This window comes from Gymnoscopelus braueri (genome assembly GCF_963280865.1).
Source record: "Gymnoscopelus braueri genome assembly, chromosome: 3".
NCBI lineage: Eukaryota > Metazoa > Chordata > Actinopteri > Myctophiformes > Myctophidae > Gymnoscopelus > Gymnoscopelus braueri.
In genome coordinates, this window is record NC_137612.1 from 7,787,911 (window position 1) to 7,813,719 (window position 25,809).

General features: G+C 40.0%; 1 protein-coding gene across 1 annotated transcript in view; it reads left to right on the forward strand.

Moving 5' to 3' along the window:
* Window positions 1-9,579: 9,579 nt before the first annotated feature.
* Window positions 9,580-25,809, forward strand: part of LOC308081758 (sodium- and chloride-dependent GABA transporter 2-like) — a gene marked incomplete at its 3' end in the record, with an annotated part of 30,498 nt that continues 14,268 nt past the window's right edge. Inside the window, exons 1-11 of the mRNA XM_080423382.1 lie at window positions 9,580-9,707; window positions 11,334-11,543; window positions 12,984-13,118; window positions 13,939-14,079; window positions 14,198-14,297; window positions 14,396-14,528; window positions 15,425-15,559; window positions 15,819-15,922; window positions 16,066-16,190; window positions 16,288-16,400; window positions 16,984-17,121. Of these exons, the coding sequence (XP_080279508.1) occupies window positions 11,336-11,543; window positions 12,984-13,118; window positions 13,939-14,079; window positions 14,198-14,297; window positions 14,396-14,528; window positions 15,425-15,559; window positions 15,819-15,922; window positions 16,066-16,190; window positions 16,288-16,400; window positions 16,984-17,121 (1,332 nt within the window). The 5' untranslated portion in view covers window positions 9,580-9,707; window positions 11,334-11,335. The remainder of the gene's footprint in view (window positions 9,708-11,333; window positions 11,544-12,983; window positions 13,119-13,938; window positions 14,080-14,197; window positions 14,298-14,395; window positions 14,529-15,424; window positions 15,560-15,818; window positions 15,923-16,065; window positions 16,191-16,287; window positions 16,401-16,983; window positions 17,122-25,809) is intronic.

Consider the following 25,809-nt stretch of genomic DNA (forward strand, 5'->3'; position numbering starts at 1 on the left):
ACTTCTCATTCATTCCGCATTGGCGCGGCTACCTCAGCAGCCACTCTGGTCCCGGCTTCAACTCTAAAAGTTATGGGTCGCTGGTATTCAGCAGCTTATGAGCGTTACATTCGCCCAGGGAAAGAGGACATTGTTATGGCTCAAAAAGCAATGAGTGGCATTTGTGAGGAGACGATCGGTTAATAAAGAAGAGTCGTATTCAAAAAGTGGTTGGCATGGGTTCATTCTGATTCAGATAGGTCTTTTACAGATGCAGGATTGCATCCCTCTTATCTGAGAGGATAGGAAAGATTTGCAGCACGCTGCTGTTACACTATGTAACCAGGAAGACTGACAACCGCCAACTAACCAGTGGCTGCGTTCAGCTGCTATTAATCAGCCTGGTGATTACAGGGGCGTTGCGTTCACATTCTGATTTAGATAGTTTGACCTTTTACAGATGCAGGCTTGCATCCCTCTTATCTGTGCGGATAGGAAAGGTTACACATAGTAGGCTAATACATTTTATTTTAATATAGGATCACCTCATATATCTATTTATATCAGATTTCTTTAAAAAGTAAAGAAATAGAATGTCCTTTTCGAATCCTATTCACGATGCAGCACAGCAGTGGACGTCGTTTTACGATACCGACTAGGACTCCTGAAGTGCAGGAATCAACAGGTTACTGGATTCATCAGGCCTGTTGAACACATAGTTTAAAATGCATGCTTGCATTTCGTTAATTTAGCTTATCAATCAAATGCTGAGGAACTCTGAAGTTCAGGATCAACAGGTGCTATGTTAAACTTATTTATATTATTTATCTCATTAATCTTAGGATGACCTCTTTTAAGATGCATGCTTGCATTCTTTTAGTATAGCTTAATAATTAAATGCTGAGGTCCACAGCAAGCTTGCTGTTACACATAGTCTCTTATCACATAATTGTAGGATGACTTCAGGATGTATGCGCTTTCTAGTAAAGTCAGTAGCAGGCTTGCTGCTTCACATAATATAGTATGACTGATAAAGGCGTTTTTTAGACTTGGCGTTGGCTTCCGTGTGTTGGGGGGATTTCAGTTATGCACTCTCTGAGTAGCCTAGCTGCCGCTTGGCTGAAACCAGAGAGTATGCATCTATTAGTTTGGGGAATTTGCTTAAGCATTCTCTGAATATATGCTTAGCAGGCTGCTTCGACAAAATTCAGTGAATATTCTCCCAAGAGCGGAGCTTTAACGCCAAGCTTAACTGTATTCCTTTTGTGGCTCTTTGGTCTTTATCTACTAAGACGTGAGTGTTTCTGATTGAAATGAAGCATAGCGTTAGTTCATGCAGGACACGGAAGTCGTGCACGCCAAAGCTGTAACCAGCGGTCAGTCAGCTGATGTGAACATCAGCTTTCTATTCCCCATTCACAGCTCAGCTGGTCATTACGTCACGTACTCATACTCCAATCACAGCTCACACATTAGCAACAAGGTTCATTTTAATACGGTTCGAATTCTCTAGGTCTCTGCTGGTCTTGCTGCCTGACCACTTCTGCTAAGCTGCTACTGGACCCCCATCTCAAAATATTTTGTTCCAGGGACCCCCAGAAGCAAAGATTTGAGTTAAAAAACTTAAAAAATATATATATTCAAAGATTTGCACAAAATGTTCACGATTACATTTTTTTTTGCAGATCTACAAGCTCATAGCGCGGCACTCAGTGCCGCGCTATGAGCTTGTATATCAGCTATTTTGTTTTATTTTTAAGTATAAAAGAATGATTAAAGTGGTTACACAGTTGCGTTCCCCGTTTTAATGGGTTGAACCCAAAGTGGTTTGGTTTAGTATGACTCGGGTCCAAAATGTGACTCGGGACTATTGCACTCTCAGGTCCAAAGTGACTCAGGACTATTGCACTCTCATATTGCACTTTCTATGGCAGTTAAAGTATTTTTTTGTTTTCTGTTTCTATCTTGCACTACTTATTGTGGCCAAAATGTAGCACAATGTTTGTTTGTTTTGGGTTGTTACCTCTTGTTAGAGAGCCCAATTTTTATATTGTTTTTTTGTATTGTTTTCTTTACACAATTTACTTGGTAGAGGGGTAAAAGAGTTCAATTCATGTTGTTACATGCAAAACCAAAGAATACATTTGAAATCATTTAATGATTTTTATTCTCAAAATAAATATGAATTTCTCATATGAATTCATTACTCACACTATGCTATGACTATTTCTACAACTATTTACATGTTACATGTTATGAATACTATATATTTCAATAATCATGCATCATATTGGTATGTTATTTACAATCCAGAATCATTGTGGAGTTAATTATTCATTGCTCCAACAGCTATCCGATCTGCGTTTTAATTGTGCGACAGCGATGACGCAATAGACGACGACCCAAGTAGTGTCCGAAATTTGCTGATGAGTTCACTACTATAGTCAACTACTTCTGGATCCCCATATAGGGAGTAGGGAGTAGGGGATGAGTAGGGGATTTCGGACGCAGCCCAGGTTGACTTAACATTGCCCAAAACAAACATGTCTGCGCTACTATGCCACGCCCCCCCGTGGTGACGACGCGTTCGCACTCTCTATACCCACAGAACCAACCCTGAGAGAGACGGAGCCACAGAGCCTTAATTAAGAACTAATTAATACTTTAAACCTAAAATAATTATATAGAAGCCACACAAGACAGCACACACCTTGCCCATCATCACAGTGTTGCCAGAGGGCTAAGAGTTCCTTTCTGATAAACATTGGTGAGTTTCTACAAACTTTATGTTAGCAACCTTAACAGCTAAAGCAGCCATGCTGTTAGCCATGTTTACAGCTAATAGGCTAATTTATCATGCAATGCCAATGCAGAGTTAGCACAATTGTTTGGCTAGGGCTAGCATTGTGGTTCCAAGCTAACCTACCTGGTTACTTATGTGAGATATATTTTGCACTCTAAATGGAACAAAGCTGTTTCATGTCACCACAGTAGATGACTGTGTGATGCTTTTATTTCATTTTTGTACATTTTGTCATGCTTTAGCTTTTGATAAAATGGGTTTCTAAATAAGGGTATTTTCCACACCTTTCATTCCTAGCTGAGTGTGTGCTGGGTGTAGCTGCCCTCTGTCTGCACCACCATTCCTGGTGGCTAGAGGAGCACTTTATTTGGATGTCATTGGTGAGAAAAGCACTTTATTACAATGCATCTTATTTTATTTCATGATGAGAATGTATTTTATTTTATTAGTTTGTTGTACTACTGAAAAGAGATTGTATTTTATTTGAATTAATTGAAAGACACTTATTGTGAAATGCTGTTCAGAAATACTGTTAATTTTTCATGTGGTCCTGTATGCTTGTCATACAGGTCAGGTTTTTTGGATGAGGCCAGAGTCTAGGTCTACCAAGGATGGCGAGCTACAAACCCAGGAGACTGCATGTGAAAATCATCTTTTGAATTTTCCTCTGAGACTCACTCTGCACTAACTGTGGTTTTACCAGTGTGGTAGGACAGAACTTTGCACAAGTCACAGAAATGAACTGAAAACACAACTCAGAATTCTGCACATTATCCATCCCATAATACTAAACTCCACAGTGTGGTTGGACTGTCAGTGGACTCACTCACATACTGTCATGCACTAGGGTTACATGGAAAAAGAAGGGAGTCCACACACGATGCAAACATGTTAACTATTTATTTTACTATAACTTTAAGAAATAAAGCAATAAACAAAAGGAATGGAATGAGGTGTGAATAAGTCAGTAGTCAGTTATGTATGTAGTGTGTGAATGTGTGGAGTGTGCTGTGAGTGTTGTAGAGAAAGGTGGAAAACTAAACAAAAGGGCTGAGGCCAGGTGGCACCCAAGAGAGGATATGGAGAGATCCAAAGATTTCAAGGAGAGGACATTATATACTCTGCCACACCCATCACCGCAGGTGTAGCAAGTTGGCCTGACGGCCTGCTCCACTCTGGCAATCACCAAGGCTGCCGGCTAGCCAACAGTGAGGCAGAGGGGCAGGGCCGTGACACATACACACACCTCTGTGATTCATGGTGGGGTTATTGACACTTGACAGTGGATTGATGTATATCATTGTGTGTTGATCTGAATCTAATTGTAAATTCATACTGTGTTGGGTATTTGAGGTCATGGATCCATAGTTCATAAATATTCATACTTACCATACAGTTAAAAAGGATATTTACAATTTAAAAGATAAATAAAATTGAAAAGGATATCTACAGTTAAAAGGATATTTAACTAAAAAGATACTTACCAGGGTGCACCCGTAGATCATAACCCTGCTTGTATTACTTCAAACCTACAGAGCAGATTAAATGCTTGTAAATACATTTTAAAGACAAAAAAGGTATTTCAAAAAATAAATCTCCATAATTATTTCAAGGACATGATGGTTGATCACCTGAAATATTTCATGTAGTTTTTACACTCATGAGTTTAGGGATTCCCTCATGGAGAGTTCATGTATATCAAATACATTTGGTTTAAAGATTTCCTTTTCGGGCAGATGGGGTCCGCATTAAATGTGGAATGAAGATCTGCTACAGTTCATCACTGTTAAAACTACAAGCCATGATAGTTTGACATGTCTACGCTAAATGCACTTTAGGATCGTAGCGATCGGCCACTTTGATCGCTCGTTACATGCCTACGAAGACCGCCCGGCCCCGGCTCATCTGCTACCGGCACTCTTGTCTGACAGTTGTCGCCGGTTTAGCAGCGTCAGCTGGCCTCACAGCGTTTGACAGTTTGACAGCTAGCCTGCCTAGGCTAAATCACCATCTACATCAACCAGCAGAGAGGAGACCACCTTCTCACTTACCCGAGGCCAACCCATCGCATTAGGCCCAGTTTCTGGGCCTTGCGGGTACGTTTCGCTCCACAACTGGACCTGTCATATTTACTCAACGCTGTGGGCCACTCTGTGGCCCTTGCGGGTACCGCACAAGCCCCTACTTGAACACCTACTGCCACACCACACTTGCACTTTTCTTTTATCACAGGGGCCAGTTTCAAATTGCAGCCACCTGTAGGTACGTTTTACACTCCTTCACAGCTTTTGGTAGGGCATTCCACATTTTTGTGGCATAGCAGGAGAACAAATTCAAACTCTGTAAGTAAGAACAGGAAACTGAGGCTACAATTCGCACTGGCTCACCAAAATTGGACAATATAGAAGATTGGAAAAACGGTGTCTAATCTGATGCATCCTCTGTAAAAAAAGAAAAAAAAAAGAAAAAAAAAAGAAAAGTGGTTGTGTTGTGGTATTAACTGATTCAGCTATTGATCCACTTTTAATTGACAGAAAAAAACTCGTTCTTCTCGATCAATTATTGACTACAAAAGAGGACATGTTTTCATGGAAGCATGTGGGTTCATGACTCTTTTCCCAATACTAGTGAGAAAAAAAGACAATTATCCTTGACACTTGACATTAGACAGCGGACAGCTTGATAAGAGAATGACACTATAGACTAAACCAAGCCCCTTTATGGACTTCTGGTCAGTTCTCTGAGGACATTCAGTTATCAGGTTAACTACTTAAAGGAGCAGTTCACACCAAAAATGACTTATTTTCTTTCAATTACACACCCCATGAAACCTCATCATGGAGTTATTTTTTTGTCGCATTCCTAAGCCAATAATTGTATGAGGGTGGCTGCCCAGTAGTAGACTCAATTGAGTCTCCTACTGGGGACTCAGCCGGTCCAATTCATGGGAAAAAATGTGTAATTGATAGAAAATAAGTTTTTTTGGGTGAACTACTCCTTCAAGCCAGTGGTTCTCAAACTTTTTTTTTATGTCAATCAATGACCCCCAAATTGATATGCATTTTGCCGCAGACCCCAATCTGAAAAGAATTTGGGTAACACTTGCTATGCATCCCATGTCTACAGTATATTGCATTATAATCTGCTTATAACACTGTATAACTAGAAAAAGTGCTTCTCGGAGCACAGGTCTCCCCAGGTCAGGTAGGTTATTGTGGGCCAGCAATGTTCGGAATTAGCCAATCAGGATGGAATATGAAAAATCGGACATATGTCTTGATCACTTGACTATAGAGATGTGTACCGATTTGTGTGATGTTTGGACAAAATTTGTAGGAGTAATATTAAAAATAATAATTAAAAAAAATCGGCGTTCTGGTGGCGCTATAATAGGGCAATGTTAAAAGGGTGGCATTTGTTCCTCAACGTAATGCAAAGTTTAGATGTCAAGCTTGGCCCGGGCACCTATAGGCTGCAATGCCTATAGGTGCCCTGTTCGAATCCCGATCACGACAACCTTTGATGCGTATCACTCCCCATCAGTACCGCGGGAAGTAGGGGTGCTGGGGGTGCGGCCGCCCCCCCTACCCCCAGGTACTGCACCCCCTACCGCCCCCCCCATCAAAATAAAAGAAATTATCCTCATGCGCGCGCGTGCATGAGGTGTGCATACCGCACCCCTAACCTAAAAGGTCTTCCCGCGGCTATGCTCCCCATCTCTCTCTCTCCCCAGTTCCTGTCAGACTACTGTATAATATCAATAAAGGCAGAAAAAGCCAAAACAATTTAAATAAATCATAAGATGTCAATCTCAACCAATCAGGATAGAATATAAAAAATCTAACAGATCTGTCTTGATCACATGACTATAGAGATCATGTCTACCGATTTGCGTGAAATTTGGATAAAATCTGAAGGAGTAATATGGATGAAATTGTTTTACAGAAGTCGGCGCTATAACAGGCGCTATAACAGGCCCATGTGAAAGTTTGTGGCAGAGGTTCTGCTCTGGCATCCAGGGAGTGTGTGTGCACAGTTTTGCTGCGATCAAGCCAACGGTGCCAGAGATTAGCTGTACACTGTCAGATGCACACACACACACACACACACACACACACACACACACACACACACACGGACGGACGGACGGACGGACGGACGGACGGACAGGTTGCAAAACATAATGCAGTGTTTCTCAACCTGTGAATTGGGATCCCCAGGGGGTCCCCATATGATTGTGGGGGTCCCCAGATGACAGTAAAGCGACAATGGAAGGACTTTTAAGACCTTTTTAAACAAAAAAATTATAATAAATTAGATGAAAAAAGACCATTACTGCATCAAAAGTAATCAACAAACTCTACTATAAAAACTGGTCAAACATTGGCAAAATTGTCAAATAAATATATTTTCAGCAATATTTATCTGTGGAACCAAGTCAAACTAAATGTAATGCCTCAACTCCTATGATTCCAAGTGCTTGTCAGGGTGGGGGGTCCCCAGTTCAAATATTATTTTTTGGGGGATCACAGCCTGAAAAGGTTGAGAACCACTGACTAATGTGCCCATTCAATAGGTGTTTTTACCCACGGTTTTACCAGTTTTACGTGTGTGGTGGAACCTCCTCCTTCCAAGGTGTACCACCCCACCCTTTCCTTTCAAAGGAATACCTTGTGTTGGTTTCAATGGGGCATTTTAGTATCACATGGTTTAACTCTAGAGTTTCACTGCAACTTTAGATAGCCTGCACCATTTGAATGAATGAATGAATAAATACATAAACATAGCTGTTTTTATCTGAAATAAATATGAGCGAAGTAGTAGTAGTAGTGGTGGTGGTAGTAATAGTAGTAAAAAAATGTGCAAGTTGAATGTGAAAACTTGCGAAGTTGCTGTTTGTCGATTAAAGTAGTCATTAAATGACACAAAAAGTCATCTTCAAGATTCATTCTAATCCTGTACATGCATGTGCAGTGAAATGTTGGGGTGGAAAGACGATTCACAAAAATCGAGACCAGTGGTTCTCAACCTTTTCAGGCCACGACCCCCCAAAATAATCATATGTGAACTGGGGACCCCCCCACCCCACCTTGACAAACACTTGGAATTGTGGGCATTACATTTAGTTTATACAGATACAGATAAATATTGTGAAAATAGCCAAACTACAAGCTGACAACGCTTGTAGATCGTCTATTTTCACAACATTTGCCTCTTACTTATGTAATATTTGACAATTTGGTATTAAAAAGGTCTTAAAAGTCATTAAATTGTCACTTTAGAAATGTGCAGTATGCACTTATACTGTATGTTAGTTTGTTTACTTTTGAGTATCAAAACAATGTTGAAAATTAAGCTAATCATCTGGGGACCCCCCAAAAAAATCATTTGGGGACCCCCCCTGGGGTCCCGACCCACAGGTTGAGAACCACTGATCTAGACCACTACAACGCAGTGAGAAACCTAATCCAGTATTTGCGTGCTTTGTCCATCATGAAACGTAATGCCATGGGGGTGTCAACGAGAGAAGAAAACCTGTTTGCTGTTCCTCAACTTCCGCAGACCAAACTCTGTTTTAACCTTTAACCACTTAAACCCCATACGTTGTTGATCGGAGTCCCTCAGGGCTCAGTACTAGTGACTTTTCTGTTTTCGCTCTACATCTACATGCGTTGTGAGCTTGTCGATCTGCTATTTTCTGCCAAGGTTTTCCCAGAATATGCTGGGGTTTAATTTGTACCGTTAAAGGCAGTGTAAAGTGATATTCTTTGGTTAAAAACAAAAGGTTTTTAGTTAAAAAGTTAAAACTCTATTTTCTGATAGTAATCAATGTTAGAGTGATTGTTCATTAACAGGGGTCTCCCTGTCTCTAATACACAGGGAAAACAATTCAGGTGGGTTCCCAACTTCAGCCAATCAGGAGAGGGTATACCCCCATTTATCAGCTTAAATGTTATAGTCTTCCAATTTCAATTCTGTCTGCTCACTTCCTTATGTCATCACTTTCAATTTCATTTATTTATCCTGTGTCCTGTAAAGGTCATTCCACACCGACGATTATGCGAATATACGCAAAATTAGGACTCGTTCCGAATAATTAAAAGACGTTTTTTCGCTTCGCTTTTTCGCTTTTTCGCTCCATGGAAGCTTGCATTGACTTTATAAGGTTTTTAAAAAAAACGTATTATTCGCATGAAAAAAATACGCCCCTGGTGTGTAAGGAGCTTAAGAGTTCTCTCTCCTGATTGAATAAAATTGGTACGCCACCTGAAATGTATGTAATGTAAATGTGGGGATACTGTTGTGTTCTTGAACAAACACTCTAGTCTACAGAGCATAGAGAATATAGAGCTATTTAACACTTACTTTAATTTGTATCAGTTACGTATTGAAACTTCCCAACTCTATATAACAATATTGGATGATCTAATGCCATTATGTTTTTCAGGCAACTTGTCTTTTACCTTTAACAACTAGAGCCCTCCCATGTTGTGTATAATAGAAGCCGTTAACCCCATAGTGGTTATCTCCTTTATCTCAGCTAACATGAAAATACACTGAGGCTCTGCAAGAGAGAGAGCGAGAGAGAGAGAGAGAGAGAGAGAGAGAGAGAGAGACACACACACACACACACACACACACACACACACAGAGAGAGACACACAGAGAGACAGACAGACAGACAGACAGACAGACAGACAGACAGACAGACAGACAGCGAGAAAGTGGGTGTGTGTGTTTGTTTGTTTGTGTGTGTCTTTCAGTGTGCTTTTGTCATTCTCTATTTTGGGTTCAAGTGAAGACTTGGGAGGCCTCAATAGCTGCACCTCACAGAGATTGTACCGGCCAGCCATCACAGTTTCACTCTTGTTTGCTTGGAGTATCTTGCACACCATTTCTGAAGAGGACTCTCCAGTTACATGAGGTAAAGTAAAGAAACGTTTGTCCGTTTGAGATCTAATCAAGCAAATTATAAAGTAAAAACAGTTGCTTGCGTGTCTAAAGTAGGCTAAGTTGTTCTTTGTATTTATATTTTACAATCATGTTAGTCAAGCAAATGTTAATGAGCACATGCAGGTTTTTACAAGCTAGATTAGAATTTGCAAACTCCCTGTGCACATGCAATGTTGAAAATTGAGCACATAAATGTAGAGAAAAGCCTGAGGATGCAAATCAGGACATGCAAAGATAGAATGTCATTAGCTAAAACATGTGTAGCTCTCAGAGGGCAGAGTAAGAAGTAACACATTTTTAAAACACATCATGAGATTCATTTTCATAGAGGAAATAAAGCCCACTTGTCACAGCCACAATAGTCCTCATACTGCTATCAAATTATGTTTTAATGTAGGTTAGATGTAGGTGGTTTGCCATTACATTTTAGAACAACCTTCACATCTCATCATGACAATATGGCAAAGAAGGGCCTTAAGGCTTATTATGTGGGCCACTTATTACTAGGAAAAACACTGGGGAGAGGGCTTCCAAACTGAACTGAACAAAAATGTTTATTAGTGCTATTAACATAGTGCACAGAGTTCAAACAGGCAGTTTGACCGCAGCAAACTAATCTAATAGCAATAATAAACATAATCCCAATTCAATATATTTTTTCTACTGATTACTCAAACACCAAAAGTATAGAATATTATGCATTATTTGCTGAGAGACAGAGAAGGAAATTACTTCAAGACTAATCTCGTCTTCAACTCTCAAACTGCAGACAGTGATAGAACATTGAGGATACACAAGCCCTAAATATCTAGGTATTTCAGCATTGTGGATTCAAATTTGAAAGCCGACATTGGTAAGAATTACGCAGAGAAGAATTATATTAGATTTTCATATATTTGATTTTATTACTGCATACTGTACCACTTTGTAACACTGCTCTAAAGAGATACCGACTAAATTCGTCGAGGTGATAATATCTGTCTAGGTCAGGAAAACTTTTAACCCTGCTTATGAAAGGGTGGAGAGTGATGGTACAGTTGAGTGGTGGGTGAGCTTGGATCCAGTGGTGTAAAGTAACATTTACATTACAGTAACATAACAAAGTACATGTACTCAAGTACTGCACTTAAGTACAATTTTGAGGTACTTTTACTTTACTGGAGTACTTCTAATTTGCAGTAGTTTTACTTCTACTCCACTACATCTCAGAGGCAAATATTATACTTTTACTCCACTACAATTATTTGAAAACTTTAGTTTCTACTAGTTACTTTGCAGATTTTGATTATTATTACAAAACATACATTACCCACTTCAGCCCTATATAAAATACATTTCGGCCATTTGAAAATAGCCGATTTACAAGCTCACAATTCGTCGCGATGCGACCCATTGTGAGCTTGTAGATCTGCTATTTTCTAAAGATTTTTATACATTTGAAAACTTGTGAAATGGGACATTCTGCATAATGAGTACTTTTACTTTTGTACTGCAGAACGCTGGGCATGAAAAAAGATTGCAATGAATAAATAATGTATACATAACAGAAAAAATATATAGCACATTTTGTAAATCCTGACCCAATCCTCCACTCCAGCTATGGCTGACATGGAGAAGAGATGTGACTCACAGCAGGTGAGCATGAAGCTGATGAACCCTGGCAGTGGTGTGGGCCATCCTCAGCCCAAACCTCAGGAGAGAGACCAATGGGCCAACAAAATGGAATTCTTCCTGGCAGTAGCTGGACACATCGTTGGTTTGGGAAATGTCTGGAGGTTTCCATATCTTTGCTACAAAAATGGAGGAGGTATATTATTATAATTGTCTCAAAATGTTGATGAGAATATAATCCTGAATATGGTGTTCATACATCTCTTGGGGGTCATACCTATGTTCCCCGGACCTATGTTCCCCCACTAAGGTTATGGTTAGGGTTAGGTTTAGGTTAGGTTCTATGTTCCCCGCTTACGGTCCCCATCTCTTGTCATACCCAGCCTACCTTTGGAACTGTATTAACTCTGGACTACTGACTGGAAAATGAGTTGTCTAAACCAGTGGTTCCCCCAGGGGGGTCCCCACAGGATTTTTTGGGGGGGGAGGCAGAAATTGTGAAAATAGTCGATCTACAAGATCTGCTATTTTCACAATATATTTATCTGTGGAACCGAGTCAAACTAAATGTAATGCCTCAACTCCTACAATTCCAAGTGCCTGTCAGGGTGGGGGTCCCCAGTTCAAATATGATTATTTTTGGGGGTCCTCAGTTCGAATTATGATTATTTTGGGGGGTCACGTCCTGAAAAGGTTGAGAACCAGTGATCTAAACTAGTGATTCTCAACAGGTTTGATCCAGGACGCTCAGCACCAATGAAGTGATAAACCAGTGTACTAGATCAGATAGTGTTCACTTATGTTGCTCTTGGTTCACGACCTTTGAAGAACTTCTCACAACCTATTTTTGGGTCATCATGAGTCATGACTCACTGGTTGGTGTTCTAGATGATAAGCATTATAAAACTCGTCACTTACTGTAATGTCCTGTCAGTGAGCCCCATTTTAAAGGAGAATTCCGGACAAATTAAGTGTTATCTTTCATGTCTCGTTACTCACCTAGCGACGTAAAAAGTGGCGTTCTTTTTTTCCATATATTCCCCTGTCGTCATTTTTTAAACACCCTCCGTTGTTATAATGGGAGCGAGTGGGTTAGTGAAGTTCGTCTATTATAACCGACGCAATGTTATTTTTTTCTCTACTACGATTCATTGTAGAGTCTCATGATAGTCAAACATGCGCTGAAAATTCCTGCGAGCCTGCCGTTAATGGCGAACGATTTAACACTGGATGCTTGTTTCTTTCCAGAACCTGGCAACTCGTGTTGCCAGACGAACTTCACTAACCCACTCGCTCCCATTATAACAACGGAGGGTGTTTAAAAAATGACGACAGGGGAATATATGGAAAAAAAGAACGCCACTTTTTACGTCGCTAGGTGAGTAACGAGACATGAAAGATAACACTTAATTTGTCCGGAATTCTCCTTTAACTAGCCTGGTAAACCAGACCATCAAATGAAATGTGATTTCTGCGACCGGTGTGGTTTAGCAGGCTTCATTTTAACCACTTAAGCCCTACACTTCTTTAGCAAGAATAGTGACTATAGTAAAAAAATACTGTAGCTATTATTATTCTTTAGAAATATATATCTTTGAAAATATTTCATATTTACCGGCTATATGACATTTCCCAGGTGTTTTCTTCATACCTTACATTCTGTTCCTGTTCACCTGTGGCATCCCTCTGTTCTTCTTGGAGACATCACTGGGTCAGTACACCAGTCAGGGTGGAATAACATGTTGGAGGAAAATATGCCCACTCTTTGAAGGTAACATTTCAATCTCTTCAGCATGACTTCAGATGATACCAGAACAATATAGTCATTTTAATACATAATTGAATGTTAAAGTTATTTACAGACTATTAATGAAAGAGCTTTGTGCATGCGGCAAGAAATGTATCGGCAATTTCCTCTGGTCGACTGCCATTCACCCTGTTTAGCTGTTTATATATCACTATTACCTTTTAAACAGCTCAACCGAATGTAAAATGTGTAGCCTATCAAATAATTTGTTGACATTGCGCTCTAGATCAAAGATCTTTCAGGAGTGTAAGCTGTGACCTACTGAGCAACTACTATATTTCCCGATGTATGGACCGATTTCTTTCCGTCTACGCCAAATCTCTTCACCAAAAAACTTGTAATTGTGAGCTTGTAGATCTGCTGTTTTTGGCTAGTGTTACCCCAAGAATATGGATGCTGGGGTTCAAGTGGTTAAGGACCATTGCCTTTAGACAGACTGTTAGCTCTGGATCATGATGATAATTCACCCGATCCAAGCTGTGATGGTTTATTTCAGTTTGCATTTCCTTTAAAAGTGTTCGGTTAGGGTGTATTTAGTCATTATTTGGGTCCAGGTTTGGGAAGGACTGAGTCAAAATCAGTATATCACTAGGAGGCACATTCTAGCTGTCCTGTATAATTGACCACATTCAAATGACGGCCATAGTGTTGGAATGTCATACAAAACAAGGGGGGTGGGACAGGGTGGCGTTTCCCCACCCCTCTAGTATGACGTACTGTAACAGCAAAATGGCTGCAGTGTGAATATGGCCCATGTTGATATGATGTACGTATTTCTCAATAGGCTTGGGATATGGAAGCCAAGTGGTTGTTTTATACACAGGAGTGTATTACATCATCATACTGGCCTGGGCGTTCCTCTTCCTTTTCTTCTCATTCAGTGCCGAGCTGCCTTGGGCAAACTGCCGGAACAGTTGGAACACAGGTAATCACAATTAATTACCAAAAACTATGAACAATTAAACTTTTTGTTTTCTTTTTGTTGTCCATCACCAATTCTGCTTAACTTGATCAAAGCATATCCTTTTATTTTGTCATGTAAGACGGCTGTTTCGAGACTGGCAAGAATCAATCAACTAATGAGCACCTCCTTAGAAGTACAGCATCTTCACCCAGAACATCTTCAGTCATAGAATTTTGGGAGTAAGTTAAAATAATGAAAGTATACTGTATACTTTTGAGGACGTTTCTTCCGTGCTTCAACTGTTTAGGTTGAAATCCTAAACATACTTTTATTGCAGGAGAAGAATATTGGGCTTGTCTGGTGGGATTGAAGAAATTGGCAGTGTTCGATGGGACTTAGCGCTTTGTCTACTGCTTGCCTGGATAATCTGTTACTTTTGTGTCTGGAAAGGAGTGAAGTCTACAGGAAAGGTAAGGCAGAATCCTTGCATTGTTTATATTATTATTATTATTATTATTGCTGTTGTTGTTGTTGTTGTTGTTATTATTCTCCGCCAGGCCAAAAGGCATGGCCGAGACTATGTTTTGCACCCTGTCCGCACCGTTGGCCCGGTCACTGCCAAACTGTGCACACACACTCCCTGGATGCCAATTCAGGACCCTCAAACTTTTCGGATTGGCCTGTTATAGCGCCACCAGGAGGCAGATTTGCGCAAAACACATTTTTGGATATTACTCCTACAGATTTTGTCCAAACATCACACAAATCGGTACACAGTATCTCTATAGTCATGTGATTTCCTATATTCTATCCTGATTGCCTAATATTGGCTTCCAAAGTTTGCAGGATTGGTTCGTTTTGAACAAAATGCCTCAAATCATGAATGCAGCATGCAATTTCCGTGAAATTTTGCACGCAGATTCCCACTAGGTTGAGGAAGAAATGCCACCCTTTTCACATTGGCCTGTTATAGCGCCACCAGCAGGTCTAATTTAGCAAAACAAATTTTTCGAACAAAATGCCTCAAATCATGAATGCAGTGAAAAGCCTAAGAAGAAATGGCACCCTTTTCACATTGGCCTCTTATAGCGCCACCAAGAGGCCACAATAACCTACCTGACCTGGCGGAGACCCGTGCTCCGAGGAGCACTTTTTCTAGTTATTTTTATTTTTACAACCTATATCATGTGATGTAAGCTTTTAGTTTATTGTCACATAAATTGGCATACAAAGGGTACAGAACAATGGAAGTCTTGCTTTAAAATAGAAATAAATGATAATGATGATTTAAGCAATGAGCTCAAAATACAAAACAATTAACCTCTAAATGTGACACAGACATTAAATTAGATTGTGGTTCTCTCAGGTGGTTTACTTCACTGCAACCTTCCCATACCTGATGTTGGTGGTGTTGCTTATCCGTGGGTGCACGTTGCCAGGAGCCAAAGAAGGGATCATATTCTACCTGTACCCTGATCCATCCCGCCTCACTGATCCAGAGGTGGTACAGTTAAACAAAGATTTTAGAGTTAGTGTCGAAGTGTCCTTGAGCGAGACACTGAACCCCTAATTGCTCCCGATGAGCAGGTTGGTGCCTTGCATGGTTTCCTCCGCCATCGGTGTATGAATGTGTGTGTGAATGGGTGAATGTAATGCACAATCTATGTAAAGCGCTTTAGACAAAAGCGCATATAAATGCACCATTTACCATTTATCTCCTATACCATTTTTACAAAACTAACTTCTTCCAACATTTTCAGGTATGGATGGATGCTGGTAGCCAGATATTCCACTCCTATGGAGTTTGCACAGGGGTTTTGACAGCTTTAGGTAGCTACAACAAATACAGCAACAACTGCTACAGGTATTCCCTTTTGGTGTTATTGACATGAATTAAATGATTGTCTAAATAATTCATTTAACCTCTACTTTAATGCAATGTACTTACCTTCCACTTGGTGGACCTTAACGTGGTGATTTACTGATTGTCTTATTTTTCAATTACAGAGACTGTGTTTACTTGTGCCTGCTAAACAGTTTAACTAGTTTCATCGCTGGGTTTGCCATATTCTCCGTTCTTGGCTTCATGGCATATGAGCAGGGTATGGATATCTCAATGGTTGCTGAATCAGGTAGGATTTGACACTAATACACTATATAAACATGACTAGCAAGCAAAAGGGATACAACTGTCATGGTGTAATGGCATAATCTAATCACCCTTTGCAGGACCTGGCCTGGCGTTCATTGCCTACCCTCGTGCAGTGGCTATGATGCCAGTTCCTCAGCTATGGGCAATCTTCTTTTTCGTCATGATCATCTTGCTAGGATTAGACAGTGAGGTAAAACTAGAAATCCAGTTGTTTGAAATTGAATGTAATACTTCTGGTTGCATATTTTGATTGGACAAATTCATCCCATGAGTGCTGAATATACAGTAAAACAGCACAGGATTTGTTTACTGTAATGTATTCTAGAGTAGTTTACATTACCTGTAATTTAACCATCTAGTGGGTGCTGAACATTTATACTGTATGTTGCTTAGTGACATGTTGTTGGAGTTCTTAAGGAACTACAGCATTTGTTGGTGGAGTCAAGTAAAAAAATAAAAATAATGAACCAAATCTTAAAATGTTGTCTCCCATTACATGATAAATACTTTGTAGTAGAAGAACTGTTGTATAAACACAATATCACACTTGAGGTTGTGCTGTTGTACTGAATATCGGCACGGCTCTGATTACCTTTGACCGAATCACATGCAGCTAGCCATGCTGATACACAATACAAAAGTCATGGCCTCCTATGATATTGCTTTTGGTTCAGCAGCATGCACTCCAGTAATGTGACTGGATATGTGTTCATCTGTCATGAAGTTGTCATGAAATTGATTTGTAAGCAAAACAACCTCTTTCATTATTACAGTTTGTGTGTCATGAGGCCTTGGTCACAGCGATCTCCGACATGTATCCATCCTTCTTTAAACCCGGCTATCGACGTAAACTTCTTCTTCTTGGTATCAGTGTAGCAAGTTTCCTTATTGGCCTTCTGATGGTGACCGAGGTAAGAACATCAGATGATTTATCATTTATCACAATTCACACAATGACCATTTTTGAACGAGCGATAGCACGTTCCAACACACAGATAACAGGCAAATGGCCAAAACGGGGAGTTAACCTCTGAAGCTATTTAAAGAGAGGCAGGGCGTCGGTGAAAAAGGGGCGGGGTTGGGTAAGTCTGGTTGGTCTGTTGGAAAAAGGGGGCGGGTTTGCTAAAAAAGGGTCTGAAAACGCGTCATCATTAAATGTCCGTCCACCGATTGGTTGTGATATTGCCCTGACAACCAACAACAACCAATCAAACACATGACTGTCCCTTCGGGCTATGGAATCTATCCTCCTGTTATACTCCTGGATGAGGTTCCACACAGGGTTCCACAACATGCCGCCTCCCTCGTGGCGCGCGAGTGTGTGTGTGTGTGTGTGTGTGTGTGTGTGTGTGTGTGTGTGTGTGTGTGTGTGTGTGTGTGTGTGTGTGTGCGCGCTCGCGCAGCGTGCGTTATTGTGTTTGCCAGACATATTTTCGTATTTTGGTTTGTCTGACAATGGATATACTACTGATCTTAAGACAATCGTCTGTCACGACCGTCATTGATGAACTTCAACCTGGTGTTTGCACTTTCTCCATTTACGGCCCTACATCTACATAAACGTTCAGATTTCAAATATAAAGTACTTACCTCGTGGTCACGGACGTTATAATGATGTACGGTTCCTCAACAGTATCCGTTTATTCCGTGTTGTTCAATAAAAAGCATTTTAATCCGATCGACGGCCATTTCCTCATACAGTTACAATGTATCAGAGTGCAATACACCTCCCAACCGCTAGGGTCGCTTAGTTGAAAGCATGGAGAAAATTCGGAGAAAGAGGCCATTGATCGAATTAGAATGCTTTTCATTGAACAATAAGGAAGACACGGGTACTTCTGACGGCCCGTATATAATTGTAACATCCATGGCCATGGGGTACGCACTTTATATTTGAAACCTGAACGTTTATGTAGATGTACGGGTTGTAATCAGAGATGGGAAGTAACGAAGTACTTTTTTGGAGTATCTGTACTTTACTCAGTATTTATTTTTCGCACTACTTTTTACTTTTATCCGTTACATTTTAACACAAGTACTAGTACTTTCTACTCAGTACATTTTCAAAACAGGCTCTTACTTTAGTTGTAATGTTGCGCGCAGATCAAACGAAAATAAGCGCAAGAGTTATTATTTATAGCTCTGTGTGTCACGTTACTACAAATGGCTATATACTTCTTGTAAGTAGACACCAAAATAAAACTAAGTTAATCAATCATTACCAGTGGCTCTTATTTTGAAGTCCTTAGGGGAAGTTAGTTTCTGTTGATCACGAGCTGTTATGACCGTCGGTCTGATCGCGTCTGAGACCTGTGTGTGTGTGTGTGTGTGTGTGTGCGTGTGCGCGCGCGCGTGCGTGCGTACCGGGTGAGACGAATATAAACAACAACACGTGGATTAATCGCAGGTTTTGGCCAAACCATGCTCCTCTGACTTAAACATTGTTGTACTGTGGAAGTGCGGTAGCCTTGGATCAAGACGGTCATAGTTGTAACAAGGCTAGAAGTTTGTCAAACTCTTTCAACCTCTGCAGCATCATTAGGTGAGTTCATCTACAACAACCAAACACAAAGTGCCGATAGAACGACAAATCAAGCACATAACGTGCGAGCGAGCGGCATAATGTCAGCCTGGTGTGTGTGTGTGTGTGTGTGTGTGTGTGTGTGTGTGTGTGTGTGTGCGCGTGCGCGTGCGCGTTCGCGAGCACACGTGTGCGTTTACTTCGAAGTAGGCTTGTCTAGTGGGCTCACTTGCTGTGTTTGAATGAAGTACAGTACAGTTGTTAATGCCATCTCTTGCTGTGTCTGTCTGTCTGTCTGTCTGTCTGTCTGTCTGTCTGTCTGTATGGTAACAGTAACAGTAACAGGATAGGTGGGCACTACAGACATCTGGGCACCTCAATGTAAAATATTTTGTTCAAACTGTAAAAAAAATAATTGGGGGGAAATGGTCTATAAAGCAGGGGTCTTCAAAGTTTTTCAGGCCAAGGACCCCTTCGCTGAGAGAGAAATGAAGCAGGAACCCCTTAGCTGAGAGAGAGATGAAGCAGGGACCCCTTAGCTGAGAGAGAGATGAAGCAGGGACCCCTTAGCTGAGACAGATGAAGCAGGGACCCCTTAGCTGAGAGAGAGATGAAGCAGGGACCCCTTAGCTGAGAGAGATGAAGCAGGGACCCCTACTACATATTGTATAAAATTGTGTTGCAGATTAAACATTTTCATAGATTTCAGAGAATAGCTTAGGCTGTCATCAGTGTTGTGTAAATTAATGTTTTTTTTTAAAAATTAATTTCAGACATTTGACCACTTAAAACCTTCAATAGGCTACATAGTACTTGATTTGCTCCTTTTCCCCCCTACACCAAACCTCTTTGCCGAAAATAGCCGATCTACAAGCTCACAACGCCTTGCAGCGCGAGGCGTTGTGAGCTTGTAGATCGGCTATATTCGGCTAATGTTCCCCTGAGAACAGGGATGCAATAGGGTTCAAGTGGTTAATGTAAAAAAAAAACATTCTATCACACAAATATTTGCCGGACCCCCTATAGTAGCTCTGAGGAGCCCCTAGGGGTCCCGGACCCCCTGTTGAAGACCCCTGGTCTAAAGTAAAGTCTATATGATTAGAACATGCATAAACATTCGACTATTAAGGTCTAATATTTCTACAATAGCTACAAATTCCTACAAAACCTGTATATCTAGTCATTTTGGCGCATAAACTAGAAGTTGAATGATAAATTAAGTCTGATAATGATGTACCGTGCATGTTCACATCATGTATACTTTACTTTAGACCATTTTTCAAATATTAAATTTTTTAACATTTTGGACCTAATTTTACATCGAGGTGCCCAGATGTCCCTAGTGCCCACCTATCTGTATCCTGTAGTATAGCTGAATAGGATGGGGTAGGACTACGCTACTGTAACATCAGTTACATCAGTCATAATGGTGGTAGCCTACTTGGAGAAGCAAATATTTTCCAGGTTGAGAACCACTTATTGATTCCAAGAGTTGGGTCGACTACTTGTATGATTCGTCACATCACAGTTTGGAAACCAATCCTGGGCCAGTTTTAAGACGTGTGTTTGCTGGGGATCTTTTAAGTTTAATAACCTTGGGGTACAAATTGGCTTTGCACAGAAATATCCGGTAAAAATACTTTAATTTCAGAGCCTGTACTTTTTTACTTTTACTCGAGTAATTATTTGAATGAGTACTTCTACTTTTACCAAAGTCGTTTTTTACACAAGTAATTGTACTTCTACTCGAGTACAGAATGTCAGTACTTTTCCCATCTCTGGTTGTAATGGAGAAAGTGCAAAAAACAGGTTGAAGTTCGGCCATGACGCTGGTGACGGACGATGCGATCGTGTTTCCACCCACAGTGATGTTGCTTTTTTCCTGTATAGTTGTTTTGACAAGGTGTCATCTGAACTACTACAGTACTAGGCTAATGTTAACCTTGCTATTTATAGTGTTATGTGCACACTACAGTAGGCCTATGTTCATTATGTGAAGGCCTGTAGTGTTATGTGGCAGTAGGCCTACCTTTTTTTATTTGACAACTTCAGTACTACTTTGTAGATTTCGATTGTTATTACAAAACTTACATTAACCACTTCACCCCTATAAACATTTCGTCCATTCGAAAATAGCCGATCTACAAGCTCACAGATCTTGTAGATCTGCTATTTTCAAAAGATGTCACACATTTGACAACTTGTGCAATGGGATATTCTGCATAATGAGTAGCCTACTTTCTAGTTTTGGTACTTTAAGTACATTTAGATACCAATGTTTTTGTACTTTTACTCAAGCACATTTTTAATGCCGGACATTTACTTATAACATAGTCATTTTACATTTTCTACATTGCAGTATTGATACTTTTACTAAAGTAAAAAATTTGCATGCTTTTTCCACTGACTGTATGTCCAACCACGAGGTTAGTGCCAGGGACCACCATAACATTTGTGGTCTAAAAATGTTTGCAAAAACATTGCACGTTTTTCACATTTTGTCAAGTTTTTGAAAATAGCAGATCTACAAGCCCACAACGCGTCACACACTCTCTCACTGGATAATATGTTATCCAATATCCAATGTATTCATTCAGATCCAAACTATGGTAAGTACGTAGCTAAGCTACCGAAATGCTATATTTCACCATAGCAGATCCAAACTATGCTAAGTAGGTAGCTAAGCTACCGATCGTCCATACTGCCAGTAAGTACATGTTGACCATAAATAAATAAACTTCCCTCTATTGCCTACATGACGAAAATGTGCTAATATATATATATATATAAGGCTAAATCACCTGTTGTCGTGGGTTCCTTTTGTGGACCTGTAATGTTCATATAACCATCATAACAATAACTTGATATAACATAGGCTACTTGTGGCCACAATTTTGTAAGAACAAATGAAACATTATCAACCTGTAGATTTGTGTTACTTGAATGCTGTGATTGGTAAGCTAGGAAGACATAGTCTACTATGTCGTCATTAGCCTAAATGACTATCTAGTCCAGTGATTCTGGCTCTTTAATTTTAAGGACCCCCGTTTGATATGTACCAGGGCACAGGCCCCAATTTTTTCAGCCAAGGACCCCTTAGCTGACAGAGAGATGAAGCAGGGATACTGATACAAGACCACCAACAGGAGACTCAACCTTTACAGACATATATACATATTATTTTACAAAGATTTCGTAGATTTATTTGGTAGATTAGCATTAGCATATGGAATGTGGCCAATCAAAACTGTCATTTATTATGAATAGCCTCATTTACATCGATCAAAACATATGACAATGTCATCTAATGACACTGCTGTGCAATTGATTCTGACGATGGGAAATGACTCAAATCAACGTACAGACGCATAGTACCCCCAAAGCTGAGCCACGCACTCTTATTAAATCATGGTCAATATTGCTTAATTTCTGCTCAAAGTTGAACTACAGTGAAGATCTCAGGCGTAGCAGGTCGTGGTTAAAGGAGACAGTAGGCCTATGTGGACTGGAGTGCAGATCACAGGGGCCAGACTTGACGTTGAAGGGTAGAGCTCCACCATGGGAATTGTACAATAATAATGAATTTAAGTACATCCCTGTAATTTGTTAGCCCCTTTGTTACTTAACTCACATAGCTGACAACATGCGTTAAAACACAACACTTAAGGCGGTTACACACCGGCGAATATACGCAAAATTCTGACTCGTTCGGAATAATTAAAAGACGCTTTTTTCGCTCCGCGAAACTGGTGTGGAAGCTTGCATTGACTTTATAAGGTTTAAAAAAAAAACGTATTATTCGCATGAAAAAAATCTTCCCGGTGTGTAAGGACCTTTAATCTCAAAGTACATTTCTTAGCAAAACAACACATAGACAGCTTCTTGGTTACTGTGAAATGTTATGCAAAAGGACAACGTGTGAATGAATGAATTACACTCTGTGTGTCTTTGCTCAAACACAGTGTACTTTATATAAAAGTTTCACAACAAAACAATTACATACAATCTGACATTCTTAAATATAAATGCACAATATTTTAGCAGCATCATGTTCACAGGTTCTTAATGGGGCTAACAGATATCTAGAGCTCAACAGTAACTCAATATCTATTTGTCTGTCTAGGGACGTATTCATGTAGTAAATGGTGGCAATCACTTGACGCGACTACGACACATCAAAACACGCAACATTGATACTGACTTTGGGTTATTTATGAACACTCACACATTAACATACACGGGTTAAGTACCACACAGTACCGGTTTCCATCAGCCAGGCCTTGCGACACTAGCACACACATTAGCTCTTGTGATATGGCTGCTAGCTACTGTAGCATGAGTTGTTGTGGCGTAACATTTGCAGGTTATTTAACTGCATAAAACACAGAAACACACGAAAAGAAAATAACGCCAATCATACGAAAACATACATAAATATATAAGCAACATACACAAATACAATAAAGGCGTTTATCCCACAGAAAAACCATTAGTCATGCACATTCATCTTACCAACCATCTACATGCAATGCTTTCTCTGGCGCTGAGAGTTAACTGATCAAAACAACCATTTGCGCACGCGCAGGATCAACTGTGACGCACTCTTCAGGATTGAGGACCAAAGCAATCGATCACAGACTCACCAAAACAACACACTAGTCGATCCCAGAACTATAGATCAAGTATTGAACGGTTTTAAACATACCCACACTCATACACAAAATAAGGAAATGACCCACAAATAACTGATGGCCAAAATAAATACATCATACAAATACTTAAGGACAGGTCGTTCTTTTAACGACCTGTCGTTAAAAGAAAATAAAAAAACACAATGACCTTCCCCAAGTGATACAATTAAACAGAGAAAACCCTCCCCAGGATGTCACAATATATTGTCCCATTGTCATATTAAAATGTGACATTATGTTAAATTATGATATCATACAGTATGCAATATTGTTTTTAATATATATATATATTTTTGCTGGTGAAAGTTATAGGAGTTCTTACTGTATGGTGTATATGAAATGTACGCTTATCATAATCACTCATTAATCATGTCTTCCCCCTAATGAAGTTAGGTAGGTACAAAAAAAAAAGTATGAACTGGCAGAGGCTATAACTTCCCCTCGCGGCTTGGTAAGTATGATAATGATGAGACAGTGGAGTTTCAAACAGATGCAGGTTCTGAAGCTCCGTGAAAACTAGTAAACATGTGATACAAAATATATGCATTCAAGTCAAGTCTAAAGTATCACAAAAACATAATTCATCATTGGTTGTTTGCCACCGATTGGTTGCTGCAACTTGGATTCATGCAGGGAGACGCCCCCTCTCTGGTCTGAAATTTTTTGAACGGCGGCCATTGTTGCCTACAGGCACTGCAGAGAAGTAGACAGACTATGGAGGCATCAGAATTTTTTATTAAATTATAGAATGCACCAAAACATTAATAAGTGTCGACTTGAATCTATTTAAGCCACAATAAAGCCCCGATTTTATTTTTGATATGTTTTGCACACAGGGTGCAGACAAACAATATGCAGACCTACTCAATCGCATTCGCATAGGCCAACCAACCGACATGGATCTGACACTTTTGCAAACCCGCGTATTTCCCAGAAATAGCCCACATTTACCTGAAAACGCACTTCTGATAACAGGAACAAACAAAATAGTCAATACAGTCAATATCACTGCCTTACAAAAACTTCCAGGCACACTCATTGAATTAAAGGCCAAAGTCACAAGCCCCACAAGAACACACTTTACACCACCAGTTGACACTGCAGGCATGATAAAAAAAACACACCATTACCATATTGCCTACAACTCAAAATCGGAGCCAAAGTCATGCTAACATCCAACATTGATATACAAGACATCCTCAGTAATGGCAGCCTAGGACAAGTCATTGACTTTCAATACAATTCCCTCAAAGAAGTGCAATACGTAATGGTACAATTTAATGACCCAGATTCCGGCAAACACAGAAGACAAACACTGAACTTCGAAACGCAATATCCTACAATGAATGCCACTGCCATTGCATTAGTTGCATTTGACTTCAGCCTCCACAAAAACAGCACGTCAATTGCCACTGCAATCAACTTCCCACTTAGACTTGCATGGGCAACAACTGCCCACAAGATCCAAGGCCACACTGTTCCCGGTGTGTAAGGACCTTTAATCTCAAAGTACATTTCTTAGCAAAACAACACATAGACAGCTTCTTGGTTACTGTGAAATGTTATGCAAAAGGACAACGTGTGAATGAATGAATTACACTCTGTGTGTCTTTGCTCAAACACAGTGTACTTTATATAAAAGTTTCACAACAAAACAATTACATACAATCTGACATTCTTAAATATTTATGCACAATATTTTAGCAGCATCATGTTCACAGGTTCTTAATGGGGCTAACAGATATCTAGAGCTCAACAGTAACTCAATATCTATTTGTCTGTCTAGGGACGTATTCATGTAGTAAATGGTGGCAATCACTTGACGCGACTACGACACATCAAAACACGCAACATTGATACTGACTTTGGGTTATTTATGAACACTCACACATTAACATACACGGGTTAAGTACCACACAGTACCGGTTTCCATCAGCCAGGCCTTGCGACACTAGCACACACATTAGCTCTTGTGATATGGCTGCTAGCTACTGTAGCATGAGTTGTGGCGTAACATTTGCAGGTTATTTAACTGCATAAAACACAGAAACACACGAAAAGAAAATAACGCATTACACCACCAGTTGACACTGCAGGCATGATAAAAAAACACACCATTACCATATTGCCTACAACTCAAAATCGGAGCCAAAGTCATGCTAACATCCAACATTGATATACAAGACATCCTCAGTAATGGCAGCCTAGGACAATTCATTGACTTTCAATACAATTCCCTCAAAGAAGTGCAATACGTAATGGTACAATTTAATGACCCAGATTCCGTCAAACACAGAAGACAAACACTGAACTTCGAAACGCAATATCCTACAATGAATGCCACTGCCATTGCATTAGTTGCATTTGACTTCAGCCTCCACAAAAAC